This window comes from Gopherus evgoodei, chromosome 1 (genome assembly GCF_007399415.2).
Source record: "Gopherus evgoodei ecotype Sinaloan lineage chromosome 1, rGopEvg1_v1.p, whole genome shotgun sequence".
NCBI lineage: Eukaryota > Metazoa > Chordata > Testudines > Testudinidae > Gopherus > Gopherus evgoodei.
Window position 1 is genome coordinate 273,848,482 of NC_044322.1, and position 18,670 is coordinate 273,867,151.

Sequence of the window (18,670 nt, forward strand, 5' to 3'; positions counted from 1 at the left end):
CAAGTTAACTTCATTGAGAATGACATTCTTGGCTGCAAAACTGAGTTTGGTAATTACTAACCTTGATCCTTTCCTGCAGCTAACAGTTGTCTGGTGCAACGCAGGAGAGGATAGTGCAAAGTTCTTTTAGATACCTCTGGACTCTCCTGATCATGTGCACCAGTCCCATCACACTCCCCTGTAGTAATTTAGATTAGCCTGAAGGCCTTTCTAAATTGTGGCAGTTTTCACTAGCCATGAGAGGCAGTTACAGCAGCTGGGATTCTGCAGGGTACAGGGGAACCCTGGCCCGTGCCCCTTGGCTACAGGAAAGCATCATGTAGGAATTGCTGTTGGATTTTCCCTCTGTCCTGGCTGAACACGCTGTGGCTGGCTACACTGGCTTTGAGGCTACTTTGCACCACTCCACCAGCACAGAGTGTGCCCAATGTAAGCGAGCACCAGGGCCACTGTACCCTGGTGACAGACAGGCATTGCAGAGCACAAAGCAGAACAATTCAAAGCCATCATCAAATAGTTTAGGTCCAAAATTTAACCTATTTTCAGCTATTTGTGGGATTTCTTGAGGATTGTACCCACACGTGGGAGAAAATGTCCTTCTGGGCCAAGAATTTAGGGAGAGAAAAACCACAAGTAGTTGTTTTATGTGTATGTGAAAAACACAAGAAACCAATGCATCGTGTTCCAGCTTTTCTACAGTAACTTTCCTCAAAGCCACGTGGGCATCAGCCAACGATGCTGATGACACACAAAGAGGCACTGTGTGACAAGCAGATGAGAGTCCTTTTCTATAAGGCACTGGCGAACATGTGTCTGTAACAGTGCCTAGCATTCCGAGCATTCACCTCATTACCAGAAAGATACTGATTAAAAAGAGAATTCAGAGAAAAGCCACAAAAGAGATTAGGGAGCTGGATGGGCTAATTCATGAGGAAAGCTAAAATGACATAAATATATAAACTGGCCAAATATCTAAGGAAGGGGACTATGATTCTGACTGCAAGTATTTGAAAGGTAAAAATGCAAAGGATGGAGGGAAATTGTTTAGGTTTGGGTGAAGGAGTAATGGATTGAGACTAAGTAATGGAGAATTTACTCTGGACACCAAGAAACAAACCCTCAGCGAGAGGTGTATCAGACTGGGGAATAGTTTCCTAGGGGAAGTGATGAAAGCCTCTTTGCTGGGAATTAAAACTAGATAAAGCCCTGCGGAGCATACCACTAGAAGTTAGAGGGGTGGATAACAATAAGCCATTTCTATCTTTGATTTCTATGATTCTGTAAGTAAAAGGAGCTGTTTTCGTTTCCGTTCTGTGAGAAATACTAGAAAGGAAAATGAAATTATGTGAAATGGAAATGGGACAGAAAACAGAATAATATATTGTTACTGAAAAGGTGGAGTTAAAACAGCTACAGGGCAAAAGTGTTGTTGGCAGCATTGTCATCATCCAATTTGATCTGGAAATTCAAAAACTCTTCCTACTACATGGTGAAAACAAGAACCAGACCCAGTTTCCCTTGACTGGAGTGTTGAAAGGTGCCAGCCTAGAAATGGGGCCTCTAGAGTTTGGCAACTACAATCACAAAACATAATATGATTTAGTTGCCTCAAGCTACATCAGTAGTTTCCTTGCAGACAGGACAAAGCATGCACTTGCAACAGCTAATCCTGCAGCGGTGGTGTGTGCTCTTGTTAGCGCAGACACAGCCAGCAAGCACATCCTACACTTGTATAGCTGGAGATTACAGGTTTGTTCACTTTTGCTGAGTCACTGCGTCTCGGTGTTCCCCTGTGGATATGGCATGTGCGCATGCGCGGTGGGGATCATCTCCTCCAGCGCTATCATATTTGCAGAGAATTCTACTGGACTTGGGAGTGGAATGTTGCCCTCTGGACCCTAGAGCCAGAGCAAAACCACAGCAGATAATCTCAGAGCATTAGAGCCCCTCCTCCCCTAGGGGGACTGACTGTTACTGTGTTGGAAAAGCCCCTGCATGTAAAATAACCCCTCCAGCCCGCACCAGTTGGATTAACGAACCACCAGCCCACACCAACTCTGTTCCACAGCACGCTGTGCTCAGGGTGACCAAATGTCCTGATTTTATAGGGACAGTCCTGATATCCAGAGTTTTGTCTTACATAGAAACCAATTACCCCCCACCCCTGTCCCGATTTTTCACACTTGCTATCTGGTCACCCTAGCTGTGCTCTCCAGCTCCTCTGGCACTGACCTGGGTAAAGGAGAGGTGCGGATTGTGGAAATCGATCTGCAACATGGTCCCAATGAAAGGCAGAGAGGTCGGCCCTGGTGGGTAGCGACTCCAGCTCTTCCTGCGCTTCAGGAAATCAAATAGCAGAGCGAAGACTGTGAGGGCTATGCCCAGTGCTGAGAGGTTGTTCCCGCAGGATCGAAGCTGGGACCAGAGCCACAGGAGCAGCTCCATGATCGTTCTCCCCTTTGACCGCCCTCCGTGTTTTTAACTCTCACCCCTGCCTCTTTTCCCTGCTCCTGTTCTCTCACTCTTTGCTCTTTCTGTCTCCCTAGTTTCCTCCACTCATTCCCCTTCTCTCTCTCTTTATTTCTCAGACACCCGCCCCCCTCTGGCCAACGTCACAGCTTGGAGCTGCTTGACCAGAATTTCTGTGTAGCCCCTCCTCTGCCTAGATAATACAAACTCGCAGGGGAGTGGTCATGAAGGGTGGCCCAGCCCCTGTAAAAGGGAAAGGCCACAGCTCCATTTCCAGCATCTGCGCCATGTAACATGAGGGAGAAAGGCGCCTCTGAGCCTGTGGGAGCTGTAAGGTTAAGTCCATATGCAAGCGTGAGTCTATCCTAGGGCTCGAATTACCCCTTGTATTCAGAAGTAGCAATCCTCTCCTAGAGTGACTACATGTCCCCAGGGCCCCGCTTCCATTTAGGCGGCCTAGGCAATCGCCTAAGGTGCCAGGATTATTGGTGGGCAGCGTTTTGCTGAAGGGGCGGCAGGTGGCTCTGGTGGAGCTGCCGCAGTTGTGGCTGCGGACGGACAGTCGGCTGCTTGCGCGGCTCCAGTAAACCTCCCGCAGGCACGACTGCAGTAACTTCACCGGAGCCGTGGGACCAACGCGCGGAGCAGCGAAATTGCCGTGCGCCTATGGCACTAAAACCCCTAGCGCCGCTCCTGCATGTCCCCATTTTATAGGGACAATCCCGATATTCAGGACTTTTTCTTATATAGACTCCTACTACCTTCCACCCTCCCCATCCAAATTTTTCACACTTGCTATCTGGTCACCCTACCTTCACCGTTTCTCCTCACTTGGTTGGTTAGTAACCAGTTTTTGCTGAGCCCCCCAGAGATTGCTTAAAATGGGTTTAACTAGATCTGAGTCCTTCTCTTTCTTATTGGATGACTTTTACATAGAATTGAAGAGAGAACCAGCTACTAAACACTCTCAGGGAGGAGGTGAGAGATGCTTCTCTCTCTCCACCTCGTCAGGTGTGTATTGTGTAGTGGCTGTGCCCCAGAGGAGCCCTAGCCTCAGACTGAGCCAAACGCTAATCAAGAGATAGTGAAATTGACAAGAAAGGAGCACTCAGGAAAAAACCACCCATGGGTGCTGAGCAGCAACCAGTTTACAAGGAAGGACAGTGGACGGGGGTAACACTGAGGGCACAGAGACACACCCTCTGCATCTTTCCACTGAGGAGACAAGCTGGCAGCATGGCTTGTGTCATAAACAGATAGCTAAGGGTTAATGTCTCTTTCACCTGAAGCACCTGACCAGAGGACCAATCAGGAAACCGGATTTTTTTCAACTTTGGGTGGAGGGAATTTTGTGTCTGATGTCTTTGTTTTCTGTCTGCCTGCTTTCTCTGAGCTTTGGAGAAGTAGTTTCTGCTTTCTAATCTTCTGTTTCTAAGTGTAAGGACAAAGAGATCAGATAGTAAGTTATATGGTTTCTTCTCTTTGGTATTTGCATGAATATAAGTGCTGGAGTGCTTTGATTTGTATTCTTTTTGAATAAGGCTGTTTATTCAATATTCTTTTAAGCAATTAACCCTGTATTGTCACCTTAATACAGAGAGACCATTTGTATGTATTTTTCTTTCTTTTTTATATAAAGCTTTCTTTTTTAAAACCTGTTAAAGTTTTCTTTACTGGGAAATTTCAGGGAAATTGAGTCTGTACTCACCAGGGAATTGGTGGGAGGAAGAAATCAGGGGGAGATCTGTGTGTGTTGGATTTGCTAGCCTGATTTTGCATTCCCTCTGGGTGAAGAGGAAAGTGCTTTTGTTTCCAGGACTGGGAACGGAGAGGGGGAGTCACTCTGTTTGGATTCCCAGAGCTTGTATCTGTGTATCTCTCCAGGAGCACCTGGAGGGGGGAAGGGAAAAAGGATTATTTCCCTTTGTTGTGAGACTCAAGATTTTGGGTCTTGGGGTCCCCAGGGAAGGTTTTTCAGGGGGACCAGAGTGCCCCAAAACACTCTAATTTTTTGGGTGGTGGCAGCAAGTACCAGGTCCAAGCTGGTAACTAAGCTTGGAGGTTTTCATGCTAACCCCCATATTTTGGACGCTAAGGTCCAAATCTGGGACTAAAGGTATGATATGAGTGGCAGTGGTTACGGGATAGACAAAATCCAGAAGCCAGTAGGAATATTATATTTTTCTTTTCTCTGCTAGGGACTTTTTAGCAGAGAGGGTTTGGTTTTCAAAGAAACCAGAGAGAATTTTTTTTTCTGCTCTCTCTGGCAGTTTGTGGCTTGCATGTTAAGCAAGAAGCCATTACCAGACTGTTAAGGGTCTTTTGTCACACAATAGCCCTCCCATTAGGAGGCAAGTACCAGCACTATATACATGCAAATAAAGTGTTTTTTCTGGTTTCCTCTCATTGAACATTAGCTAGAGAGAGAAAGGGAAAAAAGCATTGTTGCTAGGCAGATCCCAGGAGGCAACAGAGCCTGCAGTTCAGAAGATAAACACCGGAGGGCACCCCAACACAAGAAAACAGGAACCATGTCTACCAAGACAAAAATGGAGGCAGAAGAACAAATCAAAGAAGCTGAACACAGGCGACAACTGGAAAAAAGACAAAAAGAGGTGGAGCTGAAAGAAAAGGAAGAAAGCATCAAACTGGCAGCCTACCAAAGAGAACAGGCAGCCAAAGAGGCAGCACACAAAAGAAAACTAGAAGAAGACGAGGCAGCCCACAGAAGACAGATAGCACTCCAGAGGGAAGCCCACCAACAGGCCATGGAATTAGAAAAGGCTAAGCAACAGACTCCAGCCAATCCTAACAACCCATCGCCAATTATTGCTCCACAGCACAGGAAATTTCCCACCTACCAGGCAGGTGATGACACCGAGGCCTTCTTGGAAAATTTTGAAAGAGCCTGTCTTGGGGACAGCATCCCCGAAGACCAGTACATGGTAGAATTGAGGTCACAGCTCAGTGGACCTTTAGCAGAGGTGGCAGCTGAAATGCCTAAGCAGCAAATGAATGACTATAAACTTTTTCAAACCAAGGCCAGATACAGAATGGGGATAACCCCAGATCATGCCCGTCGGCGCTTCAGAACCCAAAAGTGGAAACCAGATGTGTCATTTCCCAAACACGCCTACTACGTTGCAAAAAATTATGAGGCCTGGATATCAGGACGCAATGTTAAAACCTTGGAAGAACTGCACCTCCTCATACAAATGGAGCAGTTCTTGGATGGTGTTCCTGAAGACATCACACGGTACATACAAGATGGAAAACCCAAAGATCTCACTGAGGCGGGGGAGATTGGAGCCAGATGGATGGAAGTGGCAGAAAGCAAGAAAGCTACTGTCAAGGGGAACGAATACCCCAGAGGGCACACTGACCATAAACCCTACAACCGAGGACAGCCAAAGACCCCACATACAACCCAAGTCAAGCCACAGACGCCCTATTCGTCCACCTCACCAGTCTCCAGTAACTCACCTCGGCCCAGTGACCCATCAGATGGAAGATGCTTTAAGTGTAATGAACTGGGACATATCAAGACCAACTGTCCCAAGAACACCATGCGAGTGCAATTCATTACACCACCATCACACCAAAGATCCCCAGGCCCGGATGCCTCTCAAATACCCTTGGAGGGAAGGGAAAATTTGAGAGTAGGCGGAAAGAAGGTTACTGCGTGGAGAGACACGGGGGCACAAGTGTCAGCTATCCACCAATCCTTCGTTGACCCCAAATTCATCAACCCAAAGGCCAAAGTTACAATTTACCCCTTCATGTCACAAACTGTAGACTTGCCTACAGCTGAACTGCCTGTCCAGTACAAAGGCTGGTCAGGAATGTGGACTTTTGCAGTCTATGACAATTATCCTATCCCCATGCTGCTGGGGGAAGACTTGGCCAACCAGGTGAAGCGGGCCAAGAGAGTGGGAATGGTTACATGTAGCCAAACCAGGCAAGCTTCCAGACCCATTCCTGTTCCTGAGCTGACCACAGACGCCCCGTCTGGGTTACCAGACACCCAGACAGAGGTAGTGGACCCGGATTCCATGCCAACCGGGGGGTAACACTGAGGGCACAGAGACACACCCTCTGCATCTTTCCACTGAGGAGACAAGCTGGCAGCATGGCTTGTCTCATGGAAGATCACAACCAAGCCTGGCTGCAAGATACTGGAAGGGTTTTGGGGGAACTTTACTCTACAAGTGTAGGGGACTGCGGAAGACTGTGTCACGGCCTAGCTAGGGTATCTTCGCTTTCTCAGCGGCCTTGCGGCTAAGTGGCCGGTCATTGTAGAGCACGGCCTGCCAGTTATAACTTGCTTTTAACTGGTTGAAACCAGTTTGTATGGCCTTAGGCCAAAGGGCGGGCATAGCTTGTGGAAAGTCCCTTTTTGCATATGTATACGTTGCTTTTGTATTGTGTATATATAGCTGTATGCTCCCGGTCCCGCCTTTGGACTCCGACCCAGGCTGAGCTGAGCTTCAGTGCTGGGTTCCGCGCCAAAGTGACAGCAAAGCCCAGCGTCCCCATTGCGAATGTGTCACTTTACCTTCATTAAAGCCAAATAACTCACAGTGTTTGGGGGTCTCGTTCTTGCAGAACATCCAAGCACGTTACATTAAGACAGAAAAGTATCTAGTTGAATAAGTCCAGGGTCTAGAAAGCATGTTAACATTTTATTTTATATGTAAACCATTTGCTTCCAATACTTCAACTTGCTACTTTTCAAATCACTGTACTTTGTTAAATAAATGTTTACTTGTTTTCACTACAAATGTGTCTGAGTACCACGTTTCAGTGGGAACTTGGTTGGGCCCTAAAATCTGAGAGTGAGATTGTTTATGTCCCGGGAGAGTTTCATGCAAATTGTTTATGTCCCGGGAGAGTTCCATGCTAGTTTCATGGAAGTTAGGTCCCTCAATGGCTATTAGCCAAGATGGTCAGGTCTGCAACCCCATGCTCTGGATGTTCCTAAACCTCTGACTGCCAGATGCTGGGACTGGATCGGCGATGGAACACTTGATAATTGCCCTATTCTTTTCACTCCTTCTGAAGTATCTGACATTAGTCACAGTCGGAAGATAGGATACTGGGCTACACAGACCATTGCTCTGACTCTGTATGGCCATTCTTATGCAAATCAAAATAGATGTCACTCCAGATCCTCCAGTGGGCTAGGTGGAGTAATCTGATCCTGATTTGTAGAGTTGTAAGGAATAAATTACTGGTAGATTCCTTATTTATTCCAACAATGCTCAACGTACTAGCAACAGCACTAATACGCTTAGACATGAGACTCATAATAGTACAGTTCTAATAGGTACCATCAATTTTAGCTGCCATCTGGTAGAGCATTTTGATCATATCCGCCATCCACTGTTTCTGCTCAGGAACTTTTTCATAAAGAATGTCACGTTTTTGACTCTTCCAAAGCTTCCTGCCTGCTAAAGAAAGGGAGGGGAGGATTTCAAGGAGATGCCCATATAGACAGCAACAAAACACCCCATAGACACCATTTTGTAAAACACATTGTTAGAGGGCCTTCCCTTCACCCTCCTACTTCCCCGGTTCTTGTCACGCAGACAGCAAGCAGCAAAAGACCAGAAGCCCAAAGTTCAGACAAAGTGACGTTTATTGGGGTTAGTTTCCAAGCAAGCATATTCCGTAGCCCTTCACACCAATCAGGCTCATCTCTATACGCCGATAGAATCTGTTCCCCAGTGTTCCCTTCCCAGATCTGACACCGCAGAGCATTTACCCCGTGTTCCCATTCCCAGCTCTGACGCCGCAGAGCGTTTACCCCGTGTCCCCATTCCCAGCTCTGACGCCGCAGAGCGTTTACCCCGTGTCCCCATTCCCAGCTCTGACGCCGCAAAGCATTTACCCCCTGTCCCCATTCCCAGATCTGATGCTGCACAGCCTTTCCTGTGTCCCTGTTCCCCTCGCCTGAGCAAGCATGAGTCCAATTTCCCTTCCACTTCCTGCTTGACCCCAGTTTATATAGTAATATTCTTAGCTACACCTTAACAAATCATTTTACTGAAATTTTATGAACCAATCCTAACATATTGAAACATAATTCTCTAACCAATTATATCCCAGTTCCCTCATTAACTTACACCTAGCAAAATTAATTATATAGCAGACAAACAATTAGAGAACCAGACAGATTAACAATAGAAAAGTGGGGGCCATAAAGATAAAACACTACAGAAATGAGGATTTCACAACCACAACCGGAGATAGGTGATTTCTTCCTGACAGGATGCTATCAAACTAAGTTCTCTTTAACCATCTTAAGATCCGTTTCTTTGTCTGGTGGTGATGGGCACTATCAGGACAGGATCATCTTCCTAACAGCCCAATACCACCTTATTTCAGTGTGACTGGTCTGGAATGTGAGAATGTGACCATTCGCTTCCCAGCTTATGGCTGCCCCTGCTGCTTAGCCAAAGGCCTTAACCTAAGAACAAGGCCTCAGACTATCCTAGTGAGAGAAGGCCCATACACAGGTGAACTGTGATTTTGATTCTTTGTTTCATATCATAAGTAATAAAAATACTCCTGAGTTCTTAAAGTATAGCTTTTACAGACAGGCCTGAATATCTATATTCTAAACACACACACCAGACTGTCCAAGTGTTATCAGTTCATTACATTCGTTAATTAAACAATTGGGTGCCAACATAATGTACAGCACAGAACTGTTTACATTGGAGACTGAAGACCTGATCAAGTCAAGCACTTAAGCATGTGCGACAATGGAACTACTCGTGGTCATTTTAATTACTGCATTTCTGAAATCTTTTGCTCTAAATTGTCCCTTAATGTTCAGATTTTAAAACTGATTAAAACAAATATACAAGGCCCAGATCTCAGGATATGAAACCACCATTTTATGACACACCATGGGTGATGCGTAAGCGTGGAGCAGGCGAAGGTGCCATAGGACCATCTTCCCTGGGGTACAGCCTACGTTGTGGCTCCTATACCATCCCTCCATCCTTGCTGCCACTGTAAGGGGCATGGCCGGGGTGTACCAAGGCCCTTCTGATCTCCAGCTGTCAGAAAGGCCCATGGTTATTTGGTGTATTAGTCTGCTCTAAATGACATGAGGAAATCAGAACACCTCAGTCAGCCCAGGTTTGGGAGAGCACAAAGACTAGCTTTCTGTCCCCAGTTCTGAACTGCACTGTGCTCTCCTCAACCATAGTTGAGAACCTGGGCCATGGAGACCGTTTCAAACCCCACAGTATTTCTAAATGAGATATATGGAAAATAAACACTCAGAATTCATGCTAGGCCAGGGACTGTAGGAATAAGGGAAGTGGGGATGGGATACAGAGCCTTTCATCCTAGATCAGTGCTTCCAATCCTGCTTCTCAGACCATCGCTCAGTGGCTTAGGGGAGATGAATGAGTGGCCTCAGTCAAAGTGCTAGTAGGCTAGTTATCCACATCATCTAAATTGCTTCACAACCAGCAGGAACTTTGTTGGCATTGTCAGTAGCGAGGACAAGGACTGAGCAAGGCCCATGGAGATGTAATTCCCCTCTTGCGCAAAGAGCAGGTTCAGATCCGGGCTGAGATACCCAGTATTGACAGGGGAAGGATAGTGATGAGTTTCCATCTTGTGAATCCGTGCTCTGTGGAGAACAGCAGACCCCTCAGTCTCCATTCTCAACCCAACACCTTTCTTCAGCTCTGAATTTACTACTGAAAATGTTATCATGCTCTGGCACATGGACTGACTCACCCACCATAATTCTTGCCATTGTACAAAGGAAACATTTTTGTACAAATAAAGCAGAGGTGGGCAAACTATGGCCCACGGTCCACTTCCAACCTGCGGGACCATCCTGCCCGGTCCATGAGGCTAGCCTCCGGCCCCTCCCCTGCTAACTCCCCTCCCTCGCAGCCACACGGGCAGTGCTATGTGCAGCAGGGTTGTGCGCTCCTGCCGAGCAGCACGGCAGCGTGTCTGGCTCCATCTGGGTTGCACGGCTGCCAGACATGCTGCTCTGAGCGACACTGGAAGGGGGCCAGGCGGTTGAATAAGGGCAGGGGGTCCCAGGGGCAGTCAGAGGGTGGTGGGTGTTGGATAGGGTGGGGATTCTGGGGATGATCAGGGGATGGGGGTAATGGATAAGCTTGGGAGTCCCAGGGGGGGCTGTCATGGGGCAGGGGTGTGGATAGGGGTCAGAGCAGTCAGGGGACTGGGAACAGAGGTGTTGGATGGGGGTGGAGTCCCGGGGGCAGTTACAGGTGGGGGGCCCAAGAAGGGGTGGTTAGAGGAAAAGGAGCAGGGAGGGTTGGATGGGTCTGGGGTTCTGAGGGGGGCTGTCAGCGGATGGGAAGTTGGAGGGGTCAGATAGAAGGTGGAGGGTCCTGGAAGGGATGGTTAGGGGACAAGGAGCAGGGTGAATTGCAAGGGTCGGGGGTTCTGAGGGGAGCCGTCAACGGGTGGGAAGTGGGAAGGGGTGGATGGGGGCGGGGGCCAGGCTGTTTGGGGAGGCACAGCCTTCTTTAGCCAGCCCTCCATCCAGTTTTGCAACCCCAAGTGGCCCTCGAGCCAAAAAGTTTGCCCACCCTAAAATAAACTTTATTTCACCCATTTCTCCTGTGTCTGCTTCTAACCCCCATCCTGAAATCCAAATTGCGAACATGCAAGATTTTAATCCTTGACCACAGAGGTCATTATCGTGATGTCTAACAGAGGATTCTGACCCAAGTGGCTTCCTGGGGCACTCCAAAACAAAATTATAATTGCTGCTCATAATTTACGTAGTGCCTAAGGACAAGATACAGGGACCTTTTTATTCACCATGGAAATGCCACCACATCTGGAGTGAAATTGTTTAAACTATTGATATATTAGAAATGTTTAGATTCTTTTAGATTAGACTGATAGACAACAGCTTGGAGCAATTTAGGACACACTGTCATTTTAGAGCTGTGCTGACCTCTCTTCCTCTGTCACCACAACTTTCCTCATATGTTGTTTCAGCTCTTTGCTGCCCTCGCATACAGATGTCATTTCGTTCCCCATGTGCAGAGTCATTTCCTGCTGGTGATCACTCTGTTTTAAGTCCACTTTGGGGAAAGAAAACCAAAAATGCTGAAGAGTAACACAAGAGACACATTGAGGACTAAGATTGAGGTTTTTTTAAAAGAAGAAAATGGAGGATGGATTGAGAAGCCTTTCACCTGCAGGAGATCAGTTCCAGTTCAGTCCCCCATGAGGGAGAGTAGGGCCTGGTCTACATTACAATTCTAGGTTGAATTTAGCAGCATTACCTCAATTTAACCCTAGACCTGTCCACACGGCAAAGCCCTTTTTTCCTACTTAAATCGATTTCTTTACTCCACTTCCAATGAAGGGATTAGCTCTGAAATCGGCCTTGCCAGGTCAAATTTGGGGTTGTATGGATGCAATTCAATGGTATTGGATTCCAGGAGCTATCCCAAAGTGCTCTATTGTGACCGCTCTCGACAGCTTCTCTCAACTCAGATGTACTGGCCAGGTAGACAGGAAAAGCCCTGCAAACTTTTGAATTTCATTTCCTGTTTGGTCAGTGTGGCGAGCTGATCTGCACAGGTGACCATGCAGAGCTCATCAGCAGAGGTGACCAAAGAGCTCCAGCATGGTACAGGATCTGATTGCTATACGGGGAGACGAATTCGTGCTAGCTGAACTCCGTTCCAGTAAACGAAATGTCAAAACATTTGAAAAAGTCTCCAAGGGCATGGAGGACAGAGGTTATAACAGGGACTTGCAGCAGTGCCATGTGAAAATTAAGGAACTCAGGCAAACTTACCAAAAAACCAGAGAGGCAAACGGCCGGTCCGGGTCACAGCCCCAAACGTGTCGCTTCTATGATGAGCTGCATGCCATTCTAGGGGGTGCAGCCACCACTACCCCAACCCTGTGTGATGCAGTAGGTACTGTCTGTGTGGGGAGTGGGAGAGCAGGGGAGGACTTTAGGGGATGGACGATGCCAGAGCCTGTAACTGGAGCTAGGTAAGGGAGGGGAAAGGTCAACACCTTTGCCCGGGAAGGGGACAAAGGAAGGGAGTGGCAGGAGGGAAGCAGTTTGAGTTTGGGCTTGGGGCTGGATGGGCAGAATTCAGGGTATCCTAGCTAGGATCCAAGCACCCTGAACCCCCAGAAGGACTCGGTGGAGGGGTCCTGACTGTGCCTGCAAGCTCTGCTGTAACCTGTGTTCCTGTTGTCCAATAAACCTTCTGTTTTACTGGCTGGCTGAGAGTCACTGTGGGTCCCAGGAAGAGGGGTGCAGGGCCGGACTCCCCCACACTCCGTGACACCCTGTGCTTTGACTCCGTCAATGGAGTAGGACGCAACACGGAAGCAGGTTTTGGGGATGAGGAAGAGGAGGAGGAGGAGGAGGAGGTTGAAGATAGCTCACAGCAAGGAAGCAGAGAAACTGGTTTCCCCAACAGCCAGGATCTGTTTCCTCATCCTGGACCTGGAGCCAGTAACCCGCGAACCCACCCAAAGCTGCCTCTCGGACCCTGAAGGCGGAGAAGAGACCTCTGGTGAGTGTACCTTTGTAAATTTTAGACGCGGTTTAAAAGCAAGCGTGTTTAATGATCAATTTTCCCTGGCATTCGCCGCCAGTACAGTTACTGGAAAAGTCTGTTAACGTGTCTGGAGATGGAGCGGAAATCCTCCAGGGACATCTCCATAAAGCTCTCCTGGATATGCTCCCAAAGCCTTTGCAAAAGGTTTCTGGGGAGGGCAGCTTTATTCCGTCCTCCATGGTAAGACACTTTACCATGCCAGGCCAGTAGCACATAGTCTGGAATGATTGCATTCAAACAACATCCATTCGTTATCTATCTGTGTTATCCTCAGTAGAGTGATATCATTCATGGTCACCTGGTTGAAATAGGGTGATTTTATTAAGGGGACATTCAGAGGTGCCTGTTCCTGCTTAGCTGTTTGCCTCTGGCTGAACAGAAATGTTCCCCACTGTTAGCCACATGGTGCGGGAGAGGGGTGAAGCGATCATCCCAGAGAATTGAGCGGGGGGAGAGGTGGATTAGTTGGGTTTGTGCTGCAAGCTAACCTGCAAACCTCAGCCCCTCCTTTTAAATTGCCAACCCATTTTAAATGGCCAACCCAACGGGTGCTTGGTATGGGAAATGAGGGCACTGTTGTTTAACCTTTATAACATGTGGGAATGGTTTCAAAGAAGCCAAAAGACTGAGGCTTACCATGGCCAAATTCTTTTGCCCAGTCCTGCATGAGTGATCTCTCACACCACACCGGCAGTACCTCCTTCAATAAGAGGCAAAATGCGACCTTGTAACGAAAGCACTTGTGCTATGTAATGTTAACAGCAAGGTTTACCGTGAAAGAGTGTACCCGTTGTTCAATAAAATGTGTCTTTTTAACTACCACTCTCCCTTTTTTTTCCTCCACCAGCTGCATATGTTTCTCCTTCACAGAGGCTAGCGAAGATTAGAAGGCAAAAAAACAAACTCAGGATGAAATGTTCTCTGAGTTCATGCTGTCCTCCCGCACTGACAGAGCCCAGCAGAATGCCTTGAGGCAGACAATGTCAGAGTGCAGGAAAGCACAATATGAATGCGAGGAGAGGTGGTGGGCTGAAGAGAGTAAGTGGCGGGCTGAAGATGATAGGTGGTGTCAGCTTGCTGACAGAAGGTACGAGTCAGGGCTCAGGCTGCTGGAGCATCAAACTCATATGGCTCCAGCATATGGTTGAGCTCCACCCAGAGGAATTGCTGCTGAACTCCCAGATGGGTGAGTGTAAAAAAAAAAAAAAAAGCCCCCCCTGCGACAGTCTCGATATTTTCCTCTTAACATTTGCCACCCTACAGAAGACATATGGTGACAGTGAGCTGAGTGGCTCCATGCTTGCCGTGGTATGGCATCTACTCAGGTTATCCAGGAAAAAAAGCAGGAAATGATTGTCTGTCATTGCTTTCATGGAGGGAGGGATGGAAGGAGAGGGGGACATGACAACATGTACTCAGAACCACCCACTACACTGTTTTTGCCACATCAGACATTGGGAGCTCAACCCAGAATTGCAATGGGTGGTGGAGACTGTGGGAACTGTGGGGTAGCTACCCACAGTGCAACATTCTGGAAGTCAGCGCTAGCCTCGGTACTGTGGACTCAGTCCGCTGAGTTAACGCACTTAGAGCATTTTGTGTAGGGACACACACAATCGACTGTATAAAAACGATTTCTAAAAATTGATTTCTATAAATTTGACCTCATTTCATAGTGTAGACATACCCTAGCTAACTCAAGAGAACAGGCTATAGAGCCCTTTGCATCTAGGTTTCTGGTTCAAAATCAACCCAGGACTGTAATGGTCAAACAGTCACTCTTCAATATCTTATGTGACCATAAACTGGTGGTTTCTGCCCACCTTCCAGTGGGACAGATGCTCACTTTACAGAACAAATCAAATAAACACACACAAACACACACACCCCACCAGGCATTTTGGTACAATCACACAGAGTGCTGACTGGATCCCACATTTGCAGTCTCTGGAGGAAAGGCAAGGACCTCAAACTCCTCTCTCCTGTTTAGAGTGGGTCTGTGTGGATTGGAGTTAGTGAGGCATATGTTCCTGTGTAAATCTTGCATTACCATTGCCCATTCTGCAGACAGAGGACTTCAGTCTAAAAGGGACTGTCAATCCGACACCTTTCATTAAGTAACACTGATCAAAAAAATAAAAGATGCAACACAGCAACAGAGATTGGGACAATGGGAGCAAGAAAACCGGCATGAGGAGAGGCAACTTGTTGACTGTGAGCAAGAGAGCAGAACAGGCACATCCTGGCCCCAAAAGTACCTTTAAATTAGGGATAGTGTTTCTCAAACCTCTAGAAATGCTATTCTACACAGAATGCAAACTCTAATAGATGTGATGTGTGACACTCTCCTTAGTGAGCCCAGAACCATAAGTCATTCCGTCACCTCTCTGCCATAGCCAGAGAGATCTTTGCTGGATCTTAAACTTGTGCCCTGCCACACCAGTCTGTCTGCCTTACTAGCAAACTCCTCAAGATTCTGCCAGTCTAAACCTGGTTTTGCAAATAGCATTCAGTGAACCCAGTTCCTGAGTTCTCCAGTGACATGTCTTGGTAGCGTCTGGACCCTGTCACTGGATAATCACAGAAGTCCATCTACCTCCCGAGAGACACACCAGCTTGTTGGCTCAGCTGAGGATCCACACCCCACTTTAATATAACAGCACTCAGATGAATTTATAATAAAATATGAATAAATTTATGAATAAAGAACAGAGATTTAAGTGATATTAAGCAGAGATAATAGGAACAGAAGATGGTTACAAATAAAACAAAAGAAAAAGTGTAGACATTAGAAAGTGTTTTAACAGATTATAATCCCAGTCTGAGGCAATTTCTCCCCTACAGTCAATTCTAGGCCTCTTCAACTCACATATCTGATGGACTCACTTTCAACAGCTTTCAAGAATACTGGCCTCTTTTCCCCTTAAGTGATGGATAGCTAAGGGTCCTCTCCCTTTCTTTTTATAGAGCCAGAACCCAGTCTGTCCCTCTAATACCCTGGGAACGACATGCCTACAACTACACTGCATACTTCTTTTTACAGTCCTGTGCAAAGTTCCCTCTCACTTTTTCCATCCATGTACCGAATGAATTTTCTTCTGTGCACCAATATTGAGGTAATGTAGAAACAAAAACCCTGGACATAATATATATTTTTAAAATGTGACCATAGGGATAATTACAACAGGCAGGACAGGTTAGGCATTTTAGAACTCACTACACAAAGAATTAAATTTAAGCATAAGAGAGAAATATAAATTATGAAATGCATAGACCAGTCAAAAACTCAAACAGCAGCACTTTTAAAAGATTAAAATTACAGAGAATTTATGTACATTGCAGGAAATATCAAGAAGTGACAACAAAAACAATATAACAATGTGTTGGGAGGTGAGTGTAAGAGAGAGAGAGAGACATACAGATAGACACACACAATGTGTGTGTGTGTGCGTGCGTGCGTGAGAGAGAGAGACACACCAGTCTGAAGCCTGCCTGTTCAGACACAGCATCAGCTGCCAGCAAGCTCTGTCCCACCTCCCACTCCTGGGCCCTGCAGAGATGAGGTGCAGAGGGGCGGGGCGGGGACAGAAACCTTGACATCAGAGCCCCTTCATCCCACCAGCTCCTTTCTCTACGACAACCTTGTTTATCAGTTGCCTCCACAACATATTTTAAGACTATATTACAACACACATACATAACTCTCTATACACAACCCATACATACATCCCACAATGTTATCCATGACCAGCATGTCACTAGTTCTATAGGAAACCTTACAAAACACTGTTTGGCTAAATATTTGGACATCAGTGACTTGAGTGTGCCCTTTGCCAGTTAGCACAAAGGGGTCTTCAGGTGGTCACATCTCCCCTCTTACAGTGCTGTAGGAGGGCCAGCCACTGGGACAATTTCCAAGTCATATTCTTGGAGCCTCATGCTCCACCGCCCAGTTTGGAATTGGTGCCTTTGGTTCTATGTACCCAGATTAATGGAGATTGGCCAGTTCAAGCCTTGAACTCTCTGCTAAAGAGAGAGGACCTTAATTGTTTGATTGCCTACTCAACAGCATAACATCCTTTTCCTGTAATTCTGTTCAGTGGGGGTCAATGTTTTGCTCAAGAAAGCAAGGGGCTTTTGTTCCTTTCCCCTGATTGCACTGCTGCTGCACTTAAACCAATGTCTGACACATCAGTACATAGTTCAAACACTTTATCAAAATCAAGACTGGCCAGAACAGGCTTTTCAGACAGAATGTTCATTTACCTTATCAGAACCCTGTGGACAAGCTTTTGCCCACGTGACTGTGTTTGGTTTTGTCTTCTTGCACAAGCCTGTGATAGCAGACACAATGTCCCTGAACCCCTGCACAAATCAGCAGTAACAATTAACCAGACCTATGAAGGACTGGAACTCCGTTTTGCTCTGGGATATAAGTCATTAACAATGGCTTCCACTTTCAAGGGGTCAGGAAAGATTTGCCTGCTCTCAATCCAGTGTCCCAAATAAGGAACTTTGGCTGCTCCAATTTCATATTTACAATACTGGATTAAGTTTAGAAGTGTGAGCAACAAGGCTGATGTCATGGTGGGAGTCTGCTATAGACCACCAGACCAGGGGAATGAGGTGGACGAGGCTCTCTTTCCGGCAACTAGCAGAAGTTACTGGATCACAGGCCCTAGTTCTCATGGGAGACTTTAATCACCCTGATATCTGCTGGGAGAGCAATACAGCAGTGCACAGACAATCCCGGAAGTTTTTGGGAAGTGTAGAGGACAATTTCCTGGTGCAAGTGCTGGAGGAACCAACTAGCAGAGCTCTTCTTGACCTGCTGCTCACAAACAGGGAAGAATTAGTAGGGGAAGCAAAAGTGGATGGGAACCTGGGAGGCAATGACCATGAGATGGTCGCGTTCAGGATACTGAGACAAGGAAGAAAGGAGAGCAGCAGAATACAGACCCTGGACTTCAGAAAAGCAGACTTTGACTCCCTCAGGGAGCTGATGTGCAGGATCCCCTGGGAAAATAACATGAGGGGGAAAGAAGTCCAGGAGAGCTGGTTGTATTTTAAAGAATCCTTATTGAGGTTGCAGGAACAAACCATCCTGATGTGTAGGAAGAATAGTAAATATGGCAGGCAACCAGCTGGCTTAACAGTGAAATCCTTGCTGATCTTAAACGCAAAAAAGAAGCTTACAAGATGTGGAAGATTGGACAAATGACCAGGGAGAAGTATAAAAATATTGCTCAGGCATGCAGGAGTGAAATCAGGAAGGCCAAATCACACTTGGAGTTGCAGCTAGCAAAAGATGTTAAGAGTAACAAGAAGGGTTTCTTCTGATATGTTAGCAACAAGAAGAAAGTCAAGGAAAGTGTGGGCCCCTTACTGAATGAGAGAGGCAACCTAGTGACAGAGGATGTGGAAAAAGCTAATGTACTCAATGACTTTTTTGCCTCTGTCTTCACGAACAAGGTCAGCTCCCAGACTGCTGCACTGGGCAGCACAGTACGGGGAGAAGGTGACCAGCCCTCTGCGGAGAAAGAAGTGATTCGGGACTATTCAGAAAAACTGGAGGAGCACAAGTCCATGGGGCT

The 18,670-nt window shown here is 46.9% G+C and overlaps 1 protein-coding gene across 1 annotated transcript in view; it reads right to left on the minus strand.

Annotated features, from left to right (window-relative positions):
- The window catches only part of LOC115643690 (cytochrome P450 2D14-like), a 66,440-nt gene that overhangs the window by 17,404 nt on the left and 30,366 nt on the right, over nt 1-18,670 (minus strand). The window contains exon 1 of the mRNA XM_030547705.1: nt 2,233-2,619. Coding sequence (XP_030403565.1) covers nt 2,233-2,445 — 213 coding nt within the window. The 5' untranslated portion in view covers nt 2,446-2,619. Of the gene's footprint in view, nt 1-2,232 lie in introns of the transcript that reaches the window.